General features: G+C 36.2%; 1 protein-coding gene across 2 annotated transcripts in view; it reads left to right on the forward strand.

Annotated features, from left to right (window-relative positions):
- Positions 1-11,994, forward strand: part of LOC135211714 (uncharacterized) — a 13,927-nt gene extending 1,933 nt beyond the window's left edge. The window contains exons 2-6 of one of the 2 annotated variants that reach the window (XM_064244959.1): positions 2,471-2,615; positions 7,853-8,022; positions 10,863-11,033; positions 11,259-11,349; positions 11,637-11,994. In XM_064244959.1, coding sequence (XP_064101029.1) covers positions 2,471-2,615; positions 7,853-8,022; positions 10,863-11,033; positions 11,259-11,349; positions 11,637-11,731 — 672 coding nt within the window. In that variant the 3' untranslated portion in view covers positions 11,732-11,994. Of the gene's footprint in view, positions 1-2,470; positions 2,616-7,852; positions 8,023-10,862; positions 11,034-11,258; positions 11,599-11,636 lie in introns of those variants that run through there. The other variant, XM_064244958.1, reaches the window with a different exon arrangement.
- The last annotated feature ends 8,728 nt before the right edge of the window (positions 11,995-20,722 follow it).

The following is a 20,722-nucleotide window of genomic DNA, read 5'->3' on the forward strand; positions in this document are numbered from 1 at the left end:
GTTTTAGGTAAATAAAAGGATATCTGGGTGTACATTTGTAACTGAAAAGTGTTTTAATAATTTACTGTATGCGAATTACACCGCTAATATTCGAAATAGGATATTATTATAATCGTTGAATGTAAGCGGAATGTAACTATCTAAAGCCCGGGACGCAGTGTTACCATACAATAACACCACAGGCGGATGGACAGATGAAAAAAAAAACAGAGTATAGTGTTTGATTTGCCTTTGTAATAATTTTCTCTGAATTTCTGTTTAAGAGAACTTGCAGCCCGTTCCTAAATACTGAAAGACTGAACCTCGTTCATCCTTTCTCCACCTGGTTTTATTTCATCCCTTTGTGCCTACTCTTCCCTCGTTGCGCTTGTTCTTCGGAGATTTATTTGTACCTCAGCTCTCTAGATATCTCATGCACTTCGATGGTGGGCTGTTATTTTCTCGCCCCGCCCACCTTTTTAGCTGCTTTTCAGGATGAAACTACCCTCTCTGTTTACATTTTAACGTCTACACTGAGGAGGAACACCGTTCAGGTGTTCGAAAGTCTTTGTTTTTTACATAGAAATATATTTTATTATATAATTGTGGATTGTTTAACATTTCATGCATTCTTAGGCACGTTTCGAAAGTTTGTGAAATTTCGCCGATTTAAAAAACACCACCTTCCTATTCTAAGTGTGCTGCCTTTCCTGGCCGTTGTTTTCCATCTCCAGCCACATTTTTCATTTCAAAATTCACCACAAGGAGGGAAAGCAGCAAGGACGATAAAACATTTCCCTGTAATACCCCATTTTGGAAACAGATTCTATCAAGGGTTCTAAAAATATCTCAGCAACAATACAGGTCACTATATATTTGAAATAACTTCCACCAATGGGGAATTGCAATTGATGAGTGCTTCGAATCCCAGTCGTTGTAGAAGAAATCATCAGCAATAATTCCCTAAGAATGAAAGTTATTTCCCAAGCATAATGAATTTTATAAACGGTAATTATGGTTATTATTAATGAATACAAAAGTCACAAGTGTAAAAGTGAGAACATTCATGTAAATATGTAGTTTTGTTATTTGTAATTATAAATTACATATATATAATTTCTATATATACGGTATATATATATATTATCTATATAATATATATTATATTATAAATATAACTATATTATATTAGTATGGTATAACGGCATATATAGCTATATATCTAACGGGGAACAATCTCTAACGAGGTTAAATGACACTCGTTTAAACAAATGAAAACAAAACATCTAACTGGTAACGTAGCCTACCTTTTTTCTGTTGAATGCCATCTCTGAAGTTGGCTGAAAATCAGTTTCAAATTAGGCTGATGTAAACTCTTTGTTGTTACAAAAATATACTTTCTATTTCCCAAAATTAGCTAACATAAAAATGGAATAAACTTAATTAAGCCTGACCCCAAAAGAAACGTTAAACTATCATAGTCCTCTCAAAATCATATTTAAGTAAGTACCCCCTTTTCCCATAAGTGTCCAAAGATTCATAGTTTATTAATAGTGAAAATTAGTCCAGAGAAAACCCATCTGAAATAAAGAAACCATAATTATGACACCATAAAGCATTAAAGTTCGTCAATAAAGAATGTGTGACGCACCTCACTTCCCTTCTCTAGAACTCAATTAATTGTCACTTCAAACGTTAACTTTTTCAAAGTTTCACATTCTACGGTACCTTGTCCGACGGACCTGCAACATCTCTTCTAGCACCTCTTCTGTGGCGTGTTCCACACTCTATCAATCAAATTCAGTGAGTCCCCCTTTGCAACTTTCCTTCTAGATTATATGTCACTTTCTGTTCATTACGAACACACACACTCACCAATTGGCACATAAGAGGCATGCACGCTACATACATGAAACTTGATCTTCGAAATGCGTCACTGACCCCAATTGTGCGCCGGTAAGCTTTCCTGTTTATTTTTTTCATTTCAGCATCTTCGAGGAATCCAGCGTTTTGCATCTGTCTCTAACCAGCAAGAGCTAAGGTTATCAACCCGACTATTTAATATTATAGACTGTTACTGGTGCTTTTAAGATATATATAGTTTGGCAATCCAAGAAGACACATTCATATAAAAGCTTATCTGAATATCATAATTCCAAATATATATGTACACACTTTTCTATACGAACACCTGATAGCAGTTTACTTATGTATTTTGGCTATAAATGCAATTACCTTCTACATCTATAAATCCTTTTACTGTACCTCCATTCATATTATCATTCTTCTTACTTCCAACCCTCTCCTAACAATCGGCTTATAGTGTAACTGCGAGGTTTTCCTCCTGTTACACCTTTCAAACCTTTTTACTGTCAATTTCAGTTTCAGTGTTGAATGAACTCATAGGTCCCAGCAAATGGCCTTTGGCCTAAATTCTATGTTCTATTCTTGACATCTATGGATATTCCCTCTCATCACCGTGTATCCCCAGTACTACTACGACAGCGCGAACTCGAAGTGCACCAGCCAGCTGGCGAGCAAGGAAGTGAAAGCCTTGCCTGGCTTCAAGAGTACAGCTCTTGCCTGTTCACTGACGTGCAAAAACGACCCTGTTTGCGATTTCTTTCTGATTAAAGGTAAGTTTATATAACTACGCAACCATTTCAGACTTAATTTGCAGGGAAAAGATCTTTTGATTAATTGCTGATTTTTTTTCTAATTGCTTTCACCCAAGTCACCTTTTTGGGAGTAATTTCACGAGTTAACACCAAACTTTGTGAACTTCCGGTTTCACGGTAAAAATATGCCAGCTACAATATAGTGGTCCTTTAAGATCAGAGAAGATTTTTGCTTTTAAATCAAGGTTTTGCTTTTTAATACTAAATATAGCCATCATTCTTAAAGAGGCCACTTTAAGTCTATATGCTAATCATTCCTAACCGCGAGAGGACCTTCTCCTTTACGTCTGCCTAAAATCAAACCCTGTAATAATTGATGATATTGAATACGAGAATTTTTGTTTGCACTAAAGCAGGAACCCACCTTTTAGTACATTTTAATTGTTAAAGTACTGTTACCACCTAGAGTATCTCTGGTAAACCTCCAAACAAATTTAGAACTATTTCAATCATGATAATGACGGGAATAATCATATATCACATTCATAATGATTTATATTTATTCAGCTAGATTTACATCATGTTTTGAGACTTTATAATGGAAATGAAATATAATCAATCACTTGGCAGAGCTGTTGAAGAAGACTATCGTTTAGTACTCCCCAAAATCTGCCTTCGTTCATTATCCGTTCAGTATCTCGAGAACGACTGAATGAAATGGAGAAATTTTAATGATTGCTTGAATCAAGTTTTGGATGAATATAAAACAACGTTACTCAGGTATGCAGACAATTCGTCGAAAGACAATTGATAGAATGACAACTCGTCGAATTCAATTCGTCAAAATGACAATTCGTCGAAATGGCAATTTGTCGAAATGAATGGTATATACATAAATAGTATGCTGATTTGTAACAATTTTTATTTTTAAGTACCTGTTCATTGATAGTATGGTTGTTCAGGAGTAGTAAGCAGATGGTAGTTTGAAACAGTTTCTGTTATTAGGTATCTAGTCATTGATAGTAAGGTTGTTCAAGAAGTTCTGTTCTAAAGTATTTTCCTCTATTATTACAGTCTCTCATATTAAACATTTCACCATAGCCCATGAGCAAAATGGAATTCGTCAAGACCGAGCGAGGTCTATGGTTTTGCTTACACAATTGATAAGAAACATGGTGATAAAACATACTGGAGATGTGAAAAACGGAGTGACTGTGAAGCAAGATTACAAACTATTAATGATGTGATTCAAGGAAATCCTTCACGGCATTACCATCCGCCAAATGATACTCGAATGCTGACTCGAAAGTTGTAAATGAAATTAAGCAAATGGCTTGTGAAACAGAGAAAGTGACTGGCTACAAAGTGGGCAATGCAACATGTACTATGCCTTTGAGTGTTGCAGGAACACTACCCAAAAAATATCTTCTCTTTTGAGAACAGTGAACAGGAAAAGGTCCGTACAAGAAGATGTAGTCCTAAACGTTACGACAAGAGGTGCAAATTTTAAGTTGTGTGAAGACGAAAAAGTGACTATTTATGGAACTGCGAGAAATTTGGACCTTTTATCCCAAAAATGTATTAGGTTTTGTGATGGCACATTTGACAGCTGTGCACTATCCATGCTTTAATTGCTGAAAATAAAATCTTACCACTGCTATACTGCTGGTCGGGCTAAAAGGACCAAGAGACTTATGACAGTATTTTCACATTTATAAAACAAAGTCGAAGCTTGAATGTTTCATCCATTATGGTAGACTATGAACAAGTAGCTATAAAGGCTATTAAGATAGAGAAAGAGAAGAAGAGTGAGAGAGTGTGTTTGTGTATGCATATATATATATATATATATATATATATATATATATAATATATATATATACACCATTCCTATCGACGAATTGTCATTTCGGCGAATTGTCATTATACCAATTGTCTTTCGACCAGTCATCAGGCAACCGTTACTCAAAGTGTCCACTTAAACAATATTCAATTAAGATCGTTACACTGACCAAATTCCATACTATACTCGGTTATACTCGGTTTTTTTCCATCTGTTCACCAGCCTGTGGTCCTCGCACATGGTAACACCGCATCCCGGGCTTTAAATAGTTACACTGTGTAAGTTTTAGGTAAATAAAAGGATATCTGGGTGTACATTTGCAACTGAAAAGTGTTTCATAATTTACTGTATGCGAATTACACCGTTAATATTAAAAATAGGATATTGTTATTAGTGTTGAATGTAAGCTGCCTTTTCGGGGCGGCGAATGAAACAACCAGACGCATCTCGCCGTAGTGAACAGCGAGAGAAGCAATTTTCCCGCCACTGCGTCTGGCTGTTCCATTTGCCACCCCGAAAAGGCTTACATTCAACAATAATAACAATTTCCTATTTCGAATATTAACGGTGTAATTCGCATACAATAATTTATTAAAACGCTTTTCATTTGCAAATGTGCACCCAGATATCCTCTTATTTACCTAAAACTTACACACAGCGTAACTATTTAAAGCCCAGGACGCAGTGTTACCATGCGCGAGGACCACAGGCAGGTCAAAGACAATACACGAAAGATGGGAAGCTCAAGCCACAGCCGCATCGGCCGCATACAATTTAGTTCCTGGCATGAAATGAAAGTATGGCGGATAGCATTTCACCTGCCTACATCGTCTGTTTGTTTACTTTTTCACAAAGCGGGCATTCAATTTCAATCATGAGTGGGCGTAGCCATCATCACCCGTGTGTGGTTTGCAATAGGACGAAAATGATTTTCCCCATCTGATTTTTCATGCTTTTCCTCAGAATAAAGAAAGGTAATAAAATCATTACATCTGTTACAAAGTACATGATGACTTTTAGAGAAAATGAAGAAATAAAATAGACCAAAGCAAAATTGAATGTCGGTGCAGTGTTATTCCGAAATATTGGAAAATATAATACGGTGGACGCCTCTAAGCGGAAAGAAAATATATTTACATGTGATTTTCGACTAGAAAAAAAGAATATTTGCCATTTGAAACCCCAACAACCAACCTAACCTTCCTGGTAATGTACATCAGTAGCCTAATCATGTCAACAGTAAACCTAACCATATCAGCGGTACCATAACCATGCCAACAGTTACCTAACCATGTCAACAGTAATTTGCAATGGAAATGAAGCTATCTTGCAAAACATATCAAAATCAACTAGAAAAACTATATTTTCTTGTCATTCTTGTCAATTGTATTTCAAATAAATACCTTAAAGTTATATTTGCATATCTTGAAAATCTCTAGAAATATGAAATAAACATACCAATTCCTATCACTGTCATACAATTCGTGAATATTGGGTCTCCATGCCTTTTCCAGATAGGCTTCTCACAGCAACTTTGATATACTGTATATATACTGTAGTATGTTATATTCTCAGCAGCTTACCATTGGGTTGTAGTTATAAATGTTTACCTTAATTTTCATTAATAAGCAACTATTTAGCGAACCAAAGTTGTTCCATCAGGAAGGATGTATCTTGTGGAGCATTCATATGGGAGAGCATAAGTAGGTTAGTTAAGTTAGAGTGACTTACTTTAATTTCAAGTTCACTAACCTTTTAATCTATGATTGAATTTTCCTATATGTATGGATAAAAGCATTCAAAATAAAAGAAAATTACATGCAAACCAGCATATCTGCTCCCACAAGATCCATTCTTACCGTTTCATCTAAGTTTCTGCATTATATGCTCATAATTGTTCAATTTTTTAATGAAATCTTGTAATTGGTACCAACACCCCACATAGTATTCCAAAGTAATTTACCATTTGGCAGCAAATGTACGCAGTAATACAGTAGTAATAAATTGGCAAAACAAGTTGTGAAAACCTATATGATATTTGCTTGTACTGTACATGATGCAAAAGAAACATGGTTCAAGTCAATTAGAATAATTGTTTCAAATTTTATTTAGGAATGTGCATGCTTCTTGCAGAAATGGCATTTTACTAGAAAATACCAGGCAGAAGTGTTGTTTACATTACCTTCTTAAAAGGGTGCCAATTGAATATGCATTTTTGAGAACTCCCACAATTGGGCTATGAGATTTTAATAAATTGTTATAAATAGGTTTGTTTCCTATTTGATTTGTGATTTCAATTTTTATTTGCTTTTTATGGAAATTAAGTTAAACCTAGATTTTTGCTTATACAGTATTCTGTAAAATACAGCATTGCATTTGTTATAAAAGGGTACCTTACTTTTACTACTTTGTTGTTGTACTTTTTTTAGTTTTATTAACAAATATTGCTTAACTTTTGCCTAATCAGCATGCAAGTTAAGTCTGCTTTTTCATTTTGATTTCATATTATTGGTTTTGATCATCCCATGCTTTGTTTGCTATTTAAATTCTGATATATGCATGTTTTGTTTGCATGACTTGTATGACTATTGCATGCAAATGAAGCATGTGCCATTTCTTTTACTTTGTTTATGTTCTTTGCAAGAACATTTGTGTACAGTTGCTTAGGTATGTACAGTATACAATCATAAGCACAAGCCCAAAAAAGGAAAATAATTACTGTATACTATATTGGTGAAATAATAAGATAATATGAGAATAAGTTTGTTTCATTCTAACTGCCCTCTCAATTTTAGATAAAGATACTTAGCAATTAATGTTACATTAACTGAAGGATTTTATTTAATGATTCAGAAATGCCTAATATATAAGTCATAAGCTATGATAGAGCCCTATAATCATGTTAACAAGCAATATTAATCGATTTAGTATTCAATAATTTATAAAGAGAAGTTTATTGGAGCATAAGAATAAATTTTAACATTTAAAAAAGCCGCGCTACGCCACAGCCGAGTTTTAGTTGAGGGCATAATCAATAGATGGCGCGCATCCTGACGGGTTGGATGACGTTTTTTTTAATGGTATAAATAGTCAGTTTCCCATCTTTCGTTTATTGTCTTTGCAGGCAGGTGGACAGATGGAAGAAAACCGAGTATAACTTAGGCCCCGGCCACACTAGCCACTCTGTGGCACCACAAGTGGCCGCACAAAGTGGCGGGCCAGAGCACACTAGCTTGAAAACAATGGGAACCTATGGGAGAAAATATCCCCGCCACAAAACGCAGCCACTTGTGGCTCTACAAAGTCGCCAGTGTGCTTAGGCCCTAAGTTGGGCAAAGTTTTACGGGAATGCCATTGAACTTACATTTTCTTTGAAGCTGGCTAGACTGACCATGGTACCACTGATTTTCAGGTGCCAACTGCGTGATTTACCTGGGCGCGGCACCTCCGGGAAGCCCCGAACCCCCGACCCCCAACTTTATAGAGGCTTATCAGAGGGGCGTAGCATCAGATTTGTCTTTGTACAAGACTATCACTAGTGCTGGTAGTCTTGTAGGCTTCCCAGTACCCTTTAGCTCACTTGTAAGTAAAGAATGCATTTTTCTACTACTAATGCTACTGTCATTACTACTGATTGCTACTATCCTTGCTAATACGTGTTGCAAAGAATCTTTATTAGGGGCAAAATGAACAGAAATGCCCGCACTATTATTTCATACTATTATTTCTATTGGATCCTAATACAACGGTGTGATGTTCCCTTATTTACTCCTAAGGCTAAAGGCCAAGCATGAGACCTATGAGGTCATTTAGCGCTGAAATGGAAATTGACAGTAGAAAATTGAAAGGTGTAACAGGAGGAAGGCCTCGCAGTTGCACTACGAATCAATTGCTAGGTGATGCGGGAAAGTAAGATGGAATAAAGAGAATATGGAAAGAGGTAGAATAAAAGGAATAAAAAGGGATTGCAGCTAGGGTCCGAAGACACTCTGCAAAGAACCGTAAGTAATGCCTACAGTGCACCGCATGAAATGCACTGACGGCTATACCCCGCTACTGGAACGATTACCAATAAAGCCGTTGATTCGTGTTCAACGTGTTTGTGGTGTGCGCCACGAGTTGCTTGTATAGGTGACGAAGAGTATATTGCTTACTTCATTACAAGTATTAACCTTATTTATTTGTGTTTCCTGCTGGTAATATTGTGTCTGTAAACTCAGAAACAGCCGAACAAAACATAAAATATAAAATAAATCGACTAGACTATTACTAATATTTTGATTTTAGGTTAATATTGTGAATTTACGAATATCAGCCGTAAAAGTATCGGGTGTCTATTTTAAACGTGACAAATGGGACTATAATATAAGTATATAATATATATATAATATATATGTATATAAGTAATATATAAGGTACGAATAAATAATTAGGTATATAGTAAATAAATATATTTTATTAATTATATACGTAATATATCTAGGGTATAATCTATTATATTATATCTAAATAATATAATATATATATATATTATATCTAAATACCGGATCACCTGAAGATTAGCTACCCCTAATACCTCTCCTGAAGAAAATCGACCCCAATATTTTCCTCCTGAAGAAAATCGACCCCAATATTTTCCACCTGAAGATAAACGAAACCCCTGCTTGTTAGTGTCCTCCCCATCTTCAGGTGACCCAAAAATAATCAAACCTACTGTAACCCCTGTGGCTAGCATGCGCAGCGCAACATTACCTCTTGCCAGAACATACCGAGGGCTTGCCAAGAACTTTTAAATATGTGGATAAAGGCGCGAAGCGCCGTACCGCCACGGCCTTACTGTAACCCCTGTTAATTCCTCAGCTTAAGAAAGCGACCCCAATATTTTCTACCTTAAGAAAAGCGACCCCAGCGTGTGGTGGGGTCGCTTTTCTTCAGGAGATCCATATGTACCTATATATATATATATATATATATATATATATATATATATATATATATATATATATATATATATATATATTATATATATATGGAACTAAATAAATATATTTTTTCCATACCTGTTTACCTGTTTCAGACATTTTGAAATTAATGAGACTTTGTGTGATAGACACTTTTTTGTTTTCATTAATAGGTATTATAAGCAGAAATTTGGAATGCAAATGGGCAACTGTTTGTCTCCTGCACTGTCTAAGATATACATACTTGGAATTCTATGAAACTCGAATTGCCAACAGCATAATGCCAGATGATGTTTATTGGGTTAGATACGTTGATGACACTTTCACTCTTTGGAAGGTAAACCACGATACTGATAAATTTCTATCTGATCTTAATTCCTTAGTACCATCAATAAAATTCACCATGGAGAAAGAAACAAACAACTCTATACATTTTTAGACACTAATGTAATTAGAATAGATAATGGCCTAAAATTCAAAATTCACAGAAAAGCTACAGATTTTTCAAGAGCACTTAGAATAGTTAGCCCTGAATATTTAGACGAGGAGATTAATATTATCACCAGAATTGGCATGAAAAACAACTTTCAGGGAAACAGAGGAATGATTATTCTTAGCTGAACAAACTTATCATAGAACAAACACCAAAAAGGGATATGATATGAGTAATACTCTGGTTATCCCTTTCCACCTTTCATTCAGTGAGATTGTTTATCCTTTGGGGTTATTAAACTTTATAAAGTGGTATTTTCCTACTCCAACACAGTAGGAAAAACAGTTATTGGCAACAGTCCCAAACAAGAAGAAGGCTTGGTTTCCAAAATACCTTGTGAATGTGGCAAATTCTACATGTGGCAAACAGGAAAAGATATCGATATGAGAATTTCCCAGCATCGATATTGTGCAAGAACAAATTCTCCAAACAGTGCTGTTAATTTACATGTACGAAATTGTGGCTGTCCTACCCTTTGGAACAAAACAGAGACATTATTCAAGGAAAAAGATATAATTACAAGAAATCTGTTAGAAACAGCTTGCATATGTTTTAACAAACAAAAGAACTTCAGTATCAGTCAGGGCATATATAAATTGGACTCTTTATTCTTTCATATTGTTTCTCGCTGGTACAAATTCAGAGAAAGGTTTAAATGACCAATCACCAAATCTTTTAACTTGGTTGAATTGCTGATTTGACCATTTGTTTATGATCCAAACAACCTCATTTTTACTTTGACAATTGTTATGTTAATTTTATTTTCCCAGTGGGAAAGTGTTTATGAATTTTTGTATATATTCATTCTGTTTAGTTAAAATAAAGCTCTTGAAGAGGCCTGGTGGATGGCGAAATTATCGTGCTACTTTTATTCTCTCTTTTATCCTGTAGACTATATTGAAATATGTGTGTGCGTGTGTATGTGTGTGTATACTATGTACAGCATTTAACGCGTGTAACTTTCGCAGGTGGATGGCGTTATGTGCGGCCGTAGCGACCAGTACAGCTGCCCTTGCACTGATACGAACAAAAACGCTTTTATCAGAACTGACCTCGGAAGCTCGTACAACATCAGGAAAGTTGTCATCACTCCATCATTCGGGACAAAAGCCTCTTCACTAAAAAGCATTGTCATCTACGTACGTAAAGCATTCAAGAATGAATCTTAAAAGACTGGAGATAAGAGCCTATGTACTACGTACTTTATAGCTGTGACAATAAGGGCTGTGAAATTTGCAATTAAAAAAAAAAAAAACAAAAAAAAAAAAAAAAAAAAATCAGCTGCGCTGTTCTCGTGTGACGTAGCCAAATTCATTTTGGAACTGAAGGAATTCTTTGCTTATCGCCCTTGAACGTATTTCCAGATTGGCGACACCGGGAGTTACCAGACCGATACTTTTGCGTTGCAGAGAAACACCAGTTACGTAACGCCTTACACTGCTGAAACATTCAACGGTAAGTTATTGATGAAGAAAACAGATTGTATTTCATTTTCGTGCATCCTAACACTCAAAGGTCAGGAACTTTCGGATATTCGCAAGGATTTTCCGAGTTTGTGCGTGTGTCCGAACACTTGGTCTTACCCTAAGACTGAATTCAATTTTTCACGGGCAACATTTTAAAAACAACTATCGTTTTCACTGCTACTGATAATGGAAGTAATTACAACAGGCCTGTGAAGATCGACATAAGAATGATGCGCTACTGAAGACATTAATAACGAATTTAATTTCATTTTCCAGTTAACGGACAAGGCCGCTATGTTACCATTTATAGATCTTACTCGGTTGGAGGATCCATCTGCATATGCCACCTGCAAATCCACGGCTTCTCGTGAGAGATAAAACTAAGGTTGCTGTTTACTTGAAAATGATACACAAGATTACGAGGTTAATCACTATACAGAGAAAAGAAGTTTCGAAGGAAAATTGCTGATACAATGTCAAGGAGCAATGCATGGTATTCAATTAAGGTCGTTAGCAATGCACAGAGCATACTTTTCACCAGAAGTATTTTGAATATTGTGATCCCGAGATAATGACTGAAAAGCCTTGTCATAAATTATCTGCCAATGACAATACACAGCTCAAATGTATTTTAAAAAAAGAAGAAAATTAATACATATTTTTTGTATCAAATAATACAGTCTTTTATTTAGAATCCTTAGAATGGGGATTTGAATTTAAATTGACATTGATATTCTTTAAGATAATATTTCCATCTTTCTAAAACAAATTTGACTGAAGTATTTTTAGTAATGGTTTTCAGCGGAAGAGTTATATCCTCTTGAAATTTTAAAATGGTAGACATTCTCCTCAATGGCCGCCTGATGACTGAATAAGTTGATTATGGTATGATACGAAAACTTACATATGATATGATATTGACTCAGTCCCCACTTGTCAAAATTTGATAAGGGCTACTGCAGAGTGAACGTCAGCATTGTCCATCCTATACAGATTTGCACCTCCCACCACCATATGTTTTGCACCTATATTTTGTCAGTCTCCAGAAGATAATAGAAACGGGTTTAAGGGCAATCCAGACAGTTTTCCTCTTGTTAACTTTCTAAGAAGGACCTGAGGTTCTGGTTGATGGCTGACACACTGGCCCCAATTATGCCTTGACTGACAGAGTCCTCGTTTGGCATTTACATTCAGTGCATTTTATGTTGGTGAGATTAAGTCGTATGACGTCTGCTTTCATGCAAAGAGATCGAAACTTGCCTCATCTACAAAAGCTGTTGTATTTGATTAGTTATACATCAGACCCACTTATTTCTCTAGAACTTGTAGATCAGGCACTCAATTTCCGATGGACCACCTGCATTTTGTAAGCGTGATAGAGGCTTCATTGAAGACACTCCCTGTCTGCCGTACTTTCTTCTTCTTATTTTATTAGAATAGAACCTGGTACAAAACCACATCCACTGAAGGCACGGATGGACAGTTCCCCTTCGTTTTTTTTCTAGTCCAATACTGAAACAATGTCATGGACCAGAAGAATCCATTAAGTATGTTGCACCTTTGCCAATACAAACCACAATTTCTGTAGGTTTATTGTTGTCAGGTAAGACATAGGGATGTGACGACCCCTAATATGTTCGTGTTATCAGCGCCAGTCATCACGGATCAGACTTGTAGCTCTCACTAATTGCATTCCTGATATGTAAGAATATTTGCATGCTGACTTTCCCTACTTTGATGTTGGTGTAACTAGCATTTATGAACGCATTCTAATCCTTTGTGAAATGGAACAGCTCTGTTTTTCTTTGTCACTGTCTCTGAGGAATCTCCTGCAATGTAATAAAGTTTTACTTTTCGTTGTTCTGTTCCTGCTAAGGAATTTTCCTTGTTCAGATCTTGTTTTAGACTTTGGGTTCCGGTGATGATATCTGTTCTCTTAAATTATGATAACTACTGCAATATTCGATTTTAGGATAAATGCCTTTCTGGCGTATCAAGAGTAAGGTCTCCCTTCTCTTCCATGAATGAATTGCCAAATTCATTCATAACTTTCTGAGATGCTGTTGACTGTTCGCATCTTGCATTAATTTGTTCTGTTCGAAGACCTGTTGAGCTGTCTATAAGCCCTATAGCTCTACCTCCTTCGAGGACTTCATCAGTCTGTTCATCATGGACTTGATGAGTAGCAACTTGAGAAGAATTTCTTTCATATTCATAGAGAGAAAATTTTCTTTGTACAGATATCTCTGGCAACCTCTGGTTGTTGATTCTCCTGACACAGTATATCTCAAAGATGACTGGGAGGCCCACACGCTTGAATCGACAGCATTGTTAGCTTAGAAGTAGGGTTTAGTTCTGACAGAAAACCACAACAGTGTAAAATTTCTGTCTCTAAACGCTCGTATCATTGTAAAAAAGTACCAGAACTGACACTGCGAACTCTCACTTTTCTTAAGAACAGGTGGCTTTGTCATCGCTGTCAACCATTTCAGCAAAATATATTAGAAGCTCCCAAACTGGCACCACTTGTCAATTTAAGTGTGCCTCTCTAACATCTTAGAGGCTAACTATACCTGGTTCCATCTGTCCATCCGCCTGTGGTGTTTGCGTATGGTAACACTGCGTCCCGGGCTTTAGATAGTTACATTCAGCTTACATTCAACAATAATAACAATATCCTATTTCGAATATTAACGGTGTAATTCGCATACAGTAAATTATTAAAACACTTTTCAGTTGCAAATGTACACCCAGATATCCTTTTATTTACCTAAAACTTACACATAGCGTAACTATTTAAAGCCGGGACGCAGTGTTACCATACAAAAACACCACAGGCGGATGGACAGATTGAAAAAAACAGAGTATAGATAGCAATTGTCATCTAAACCTGAGGTTCAGCTGAAACTGAAATCATTCCTGAGCTACACAGCAGTGTCTGTCACCAGTTTTGCCCTTTTGTAGTGAGCAATATATTAATATATAATATATATATATATATATATATATATATATATATCTATATATATGATATATATATATATATATCTATTTTCTTCTTCTTGTATTATACCCAGGTTTGTTACTGAAGTCTGCATTCTCAAAGATGAATTTTGTCCATTCAAGTGAGTTGATCTTCCCAGGGCTGATTTTCAGGCGTCAAAGACCACTGTCATTATTCCCATTTTCACCCTTCCAAGGGAGGACTAAGAAGGAAACTTCACTACCACAGACTTTGCAGTTCAGAAGCCACTGGGACATTTTACAGCTAAAAAGGAATAAAGCTCTAAGAAATCTCTGATGATATTTCATTAAATTTGATCTGTCCCTTTCAGCCAGATTTTTTAGCTTTACAGCAATGGTCTTTACAACCCCATTTTGACTACTCTATGACAACCTTGAATATAAAGTTTTATGTTGGAATATTAAATCCATCTATGCCTTAATAAAAAGGTAAATATGACAAGTAAGTTCATAATATGAAGGTAAAATACAATAGGAAGAAAATCAATAGTTTGTAGTATTCTTACATGCAGTAAATTGTATCTTTTAGAAACCGTGACATTATTATTTTTATTGAAATCATTGTAGCTTGTCTTTTTTAAATTTTATTTTGCCCATCCATGTTATTTTTGCTCAGATAATTCTTTCAAAAGTATAAAATCATTATCTTTAGAACAGGAAAGGTATTTGAATGCAGTGTTCAAGAATTAACAATAAGTTACAGGTGAGTGTGATGAGGTAAAACAGAGGCAGTTTCACTTTTCATTTTTTTAAATTATGTTTATAAGGAAGTCATTGGATACAATACCTCGGTTTTTTTTTCGACGAAACGAAACTACATTAAGTCCCTGTATGCTCGTCTGGATCGGAATTTCTTCGAGATTTCTTATTCGATTCCAAAGTGGTGACTGACATTTTCACCTCAGTATGCAAAACTTTAGTGTTCTGGAAAATATGGTTTCCTTCTAAAGTACGAAAAAAGGAAAAAAAAAAAGTAAAAAATGGATTGCTATACAGTTCATCGAATTCATACTGGAAAGGATGGAAATCCTTGAAAAAGAGAGAGAGAGAAAAGGTTCTCTCACGCAAGAAAGTAAAAAAAAAATCATTGCTCACACTCGAGTTAGAAAGCATTAAAAGGCTTTAGGAAATCAAAGCTTTTGTTCTCGACAATACGATGGACAGAAATACCATCTGCTATGTATAGGAGTGAAAATCTAGAAAGCCTTATGGAAAGTCACGTGTTCCCAGAAAGAGAGAGAGAGAGAGAGAGAGAGAGAGAGAGGAGAGAGAGAGAGAGAGAGAGAATGGCAATAATGTCTGCCGTGTTCACACTGGAAAGGGTTTGAAAGTCTTATGGAAAACGTAAGCATAAAAGTGGATGATGAAAACTGTCCCAATAGAACTGGAAAGACTAGAAATGCTTCAAGGAAGACGGGTTCTCATTCCACAGAAAGACGAGGGGGTTGAACTTGTGTATATTGCAGCTTCTATGAATCCGGCAGGGAAATTTGAAATTGTTACGGAATGGTGAGTAAAATGAGATTAAAAAGACAAGTCAGGTCTTCAAGTGCAGTCAGCCGATCGCAGTAGAAAACAAATGATTCGATACACACGTCATCTGTTGTTTTGAGAAGACGCTTGGAAACTTCAAGGGACGAATTATCCGACCGCTTTCCCCTTTCCATCTCGTACCGCCTTTTGTTACGGCGAATTGGCTCTTTTTCTCTTCCGATTCTTCCACTCCACTGGCAAGGCTCGTGTTGTTTCTTCATTGATCTTCCCCGCTTGTTTGTTTTGTCCCCCTTTTTCCTCCTGTCATCGAATTTGCCTTTATCGTGTCTTTAGACAAAGCACCCTTCCGACCTCTCTGCTTTTGCCGTATCTTTACTGATCGGGTATTTTTGCGAACTCTAATTGCTTGCGAACCTCCATGTTCAAGGCTTATTTTTCGGCTAAATTTTCCTTTTAACAAAGTGAGGATACAAGATAAAGCTTAATATGGAGGAAAAATGGTGGTTATTCAGAGTTAAAGAAGAGTAGTAGTTGGGAGATAAAACAGTGGATCCACTTTTCTAATTGCTAACTGATTCCTCGGCTAACATCTGAGCTTACGGAAATGTGAACTGACTGATTTTATTCTTTAGTTTATTTTTCGCAAAACAGCGAAACTGTTTTTACATATGGTAAAAACTAGGTTTAAATCTACTTGCAATTTTCAATTATTTATTTCACATTTCCAGACAAGACTTTGAGGGACGTGAAGTAAAGGAAAGACAGAATTCCATCCGAATGTGAAAAATCGACACCTTAGGTATTCAAGTTAATGGTACTTGTAAGTTTCTTTGTCTGGTATGAAATAGTAATTTAGTAAATTAGAAAAAAAGAACTATGTATCATGTTTTCCGGTAGACTGTGGGTAAATGCAAAATCCAAATCCTAGTGTATTTTAAATATCAAAATATTAAATAGTTTACTCCGCAAAGAAATTAAACTACTTCTTGTTACCCTAAAAATATTCATTAAGTGTCTCACTCTATATCCATCACAGTAAAAAGTTTTAGATATTAGACTAATAAAATTGTATTTTTCAAAATTACTAAGTCCGTTATAATATAGGCTTCCTGCTAAGCGTGTTTCTGTAATGGACTGGGCAGTGGGCAGCGCGCGTCAAAATGGTGCATTAAAGGAAAGGGGTTAATATAACGTCTCCTTTCCTCTAAACACACACAAGTACACACTCCGTCTTTTTTGGCAGATATATCGTTATATTGATATGTACATATTTCTCTATTTGTCTCACAGACGAAAACACCCATTTCATTATTCATAGACCATAATATTATGATTTATGAACAATGGTTTTAAAAAATACCAAAAAACTTATACAAACAATTATTTAAGATTTTTTTCTCTTGGACATTCAAAACGCTTATTGTTGTGACATGGAAACTCGGTGCTGCATTAAGGATGACGAACAATTAACGGAAATAAAGTATATAATAAAAAAAGCTTTCTCACCCCCACAGGCACAAAAGCCTCCGAAGAGGCTATACCCAGCTCTCCTTAAAATGTGATGTCCTCGTAGCCACAAATACTGATGCCCCAATTAATACTTTAATATATTTAAAGCTGCTCTCCTTTCAGCCACCAATGCATACAAAAAAACTCTTAAGTTCCATCACGTTCTTTTCCCACTTAATAATACTAAAATCATAAACACAATCACCAACCGTAATATAAGAGACAAAGTCTAAATCTATAGGCTTATAAAACACACACACACACCTTTGTACAACATCTCAGTGGTGCAAGAACCTTAGCTTCAAGCACATGAGAGAGAAAAGAATTATTCTGAGAAAGTTTTTGATAAACTTTTCATAAACACAAAATAATAAATCATTGGAAATCGAGTATTCTTACCCACGTTTAGCCTACTGCCTCTTTATCACATCCAGAACTTGTCGAGGGTAATCCAAGAGAAATCTTCCACCGGACCACCGTCAGACTGCAACACAATAGTATATTTTAGTTACAAAATAAATCTTTACATTACAGTATAACATTCATTCGATGAAATTCTGAGACTTGTCTTCCTCTTTATTCAGCAATATTTAATCTAAGTGTAAAAATTCCGTAAAACCCGTTTCAGTTTTCATGATTCACTCAGAAACATTGGTATTAGGGTAAAAAACCGCATGGTACAGGGGTGGACCATGTACGATCAATGTGTACAACCCCATGAAAAGTATATTATAACGCGTCCTGACACCGGAGTAGAGGTCTTTAGCTCCGTTTCTCACCAACAACAAGTCGCGTCTGATGCCCATCTCCGATGTCAGGACGCGTTATAATGTACTTTTTTTGGGGTTGTACACATTGATCGTACATTGTCCACCCCTGTACCATGCAGTTTTTTACCCTATTATACTTAGTTCTTGAATGGATGGCGTTGTAGATATTGAGAGCATCAGCTGAGCCCTTCAGTATTGAGCATTACATACGAAATTTCGGTCACCTCTGCTATTTGATTCGCAAAAAAGATTTAGGAGTCATTCACCATAAGTCGTAACGAAATCAACGTAATACTTATGAATAAACGGTTGCAACCACACAATTCTGGTGTTACCGATCAAAATTTATTCGTTTTCTTTCACGATAGTGATCAGCAGTGCTTTAGTTCTTTTATGCATGACTTTAATATATCTTTGCCCAACACGTTCAGCTCGATTTTGTAAATCAAAAGGCACTTCCTTATACATTTCAGAATCTTGTAGCGGGTGGATATGTCTAAGGCTTACTTCAAGATTTCCTTATAGGTAGGCAGCAGCGAGTTTCTGCTGACAGGATTTTTAGCGAACTTATTTTGTCTGGAGTTCCAGAGGATTGTGTTCCTGGTCTATGAAAAATGAGTTACTTTTTAGTGAATACAAGGTGATATGGTTGTTGGCCTGGATAACAAGAATGTTCAGAATGCCGATGAAGTTGCCACTATCATAGTTCCAAGGATCGGATTAGTGAATCAGTTGCAAATTTAGGGGGAGACCCCGAGCAGGCCATGGCCTTGGGCACCGCGCCTGTGAGGGCCCCACACCTCATAATAAAATAATAATAAAAAATATATAAAAATTAATTTAATAATGATAATATAAAGGCGCTTAATTAGAAAATAAATCCCTGAAACCAACCCCTCTGCCCCCCCCCCCCCACAAAAATCTCTCTTTGCTTGCCCATAAATGAGAAGGCTCCCTAAGGTTACCGGCCTAGGGTCCCGCACACCCTAAATCCGCCCCTGTAGTGAATGGTGCAGTACGAGGTTGCACTCCAGTAAAACGACTGGTAGATCTTGAACAGACTTTCAACCTCATCCTTCCCTAAAGATGGACGGGACTCTGCTGAATGAGCCCGAAGCTTTTACTACTCTGGGTGTCACTTTTGCCTCTCATCCTACTTTTGAGAAACACCTAATGAGCGTCAGCAAACGACGCACGGAAGTTAGGTATTGTTAGTATGGCCTCATATATTTATATTAGTGATTAATTGCTATTGATAGCTAATGAGCTTCATCTTCCTAGAGGTTTACAGGCACCAAAGACCTGCATCTCACACCACTGGCACTATTTGGAGTTTCACCCCTGCAGGGGAAAGCTTTGAGGTCCACAAGGCACTGGAACATTTTGCAATTAATAAGAGGTTATACTCTTTGCCACCCTGGCATAAGCAGTCATTTATGGGGGTCATAGACGAACAGACATCGCTGCCAAATATCTCCTTAAATTCCAGCCGATTCCTTTCAGCCCAGATTCGTTGCTTGACAACAGTTCTTTTTGCAGCCCCTTTTGACTGCTTCATGGGGCCTTGAAATCGGGACATTAAGTTTGCCTATGCACAAAGGAATAAGATAATCAAGGCAATTAAGCTAATAAACTGAAACCAAAATAAAAGAAAGAAAATAATCGTTTACGGTTGTTTTTCACTGCAATGGCAACCGTCTTGAAAAAATTGGCCACAATATTGGAATTTCTCATGTTCAGAACTTTTCCTTAAACACTAACCTAGAGACAACACTAAAAAGTTTAAGCTTCTACCTCAACTGAAAGACTTTGCCCCAAAGATCACATTTAACTGCTTCATTATAGAGAGAAACTAAGACAGCATTCACTGTTCCATCATCCTCAATCTGCTAAACCAAGGACGAACTTTTTATGCATATAAATTTCCTCAGTATTAACCACTTAATATAGTTACGAAGATGGCTCATTGGCAACACGCCCAACCCCATTACACGTATCGCACAATCAATATACACTGTACACGCGCTTTCTAACTTTATAAATATACTTTTCCATTTTCCGTAAATGGAGAAAGGCCGTGAAATCAGCTAGAAAACTTATAGAGAATAAATAAACCACAAAAAAAGGAAAGAGAAGAGCAGATAAACGTGGATAATTCAAGACTTATATAACATTAGAAAATAGCATAACTTAAGCCAAACGAACGTATAATGCAGTATACCCAAGAATTAATAAAAAAAAAAAAATTATTATTATTATTATTATTATTATTATTATTATTATTATTATTATTATTATTATTATTATTATTGTTGTTGTTGTTCAGAAGATGAACCTTATTCACATGGGGCCATTGACTTGAAATTCAAGTTTCCAAAATGTATGGTGCTCATCAGGAAGTGAGAGAAGGTCAAAGGAAATGCAGGAAAAATGAAAAGAAGGGCAACAAGAGACCTAAAACTAAAGCTGATAGTTATTCTGAATGCAGTAAGAGCACAGCAGCGGGGCCGCGGCTGGAAGAACAATTTGGCGTCACCGGAATGTCCATCCTTACTCTAACCGTGG

The sequence above is a fragment of the Macrobrachium nipponense genome, chromosome 4 (assembly GCF_015104395.2).
Source record: "Macrobrachium nipponense isolate FS-2020 chromosome 4, ASM1510439v2, whole genome shotgun sequence".
Lineage (NCBI taxonomy): Eukaryota > Metazoa > Arthropoda > Malacostraca > Decapoda > Palaemonidae > Macrobrachium > Macrobrachium nipponense.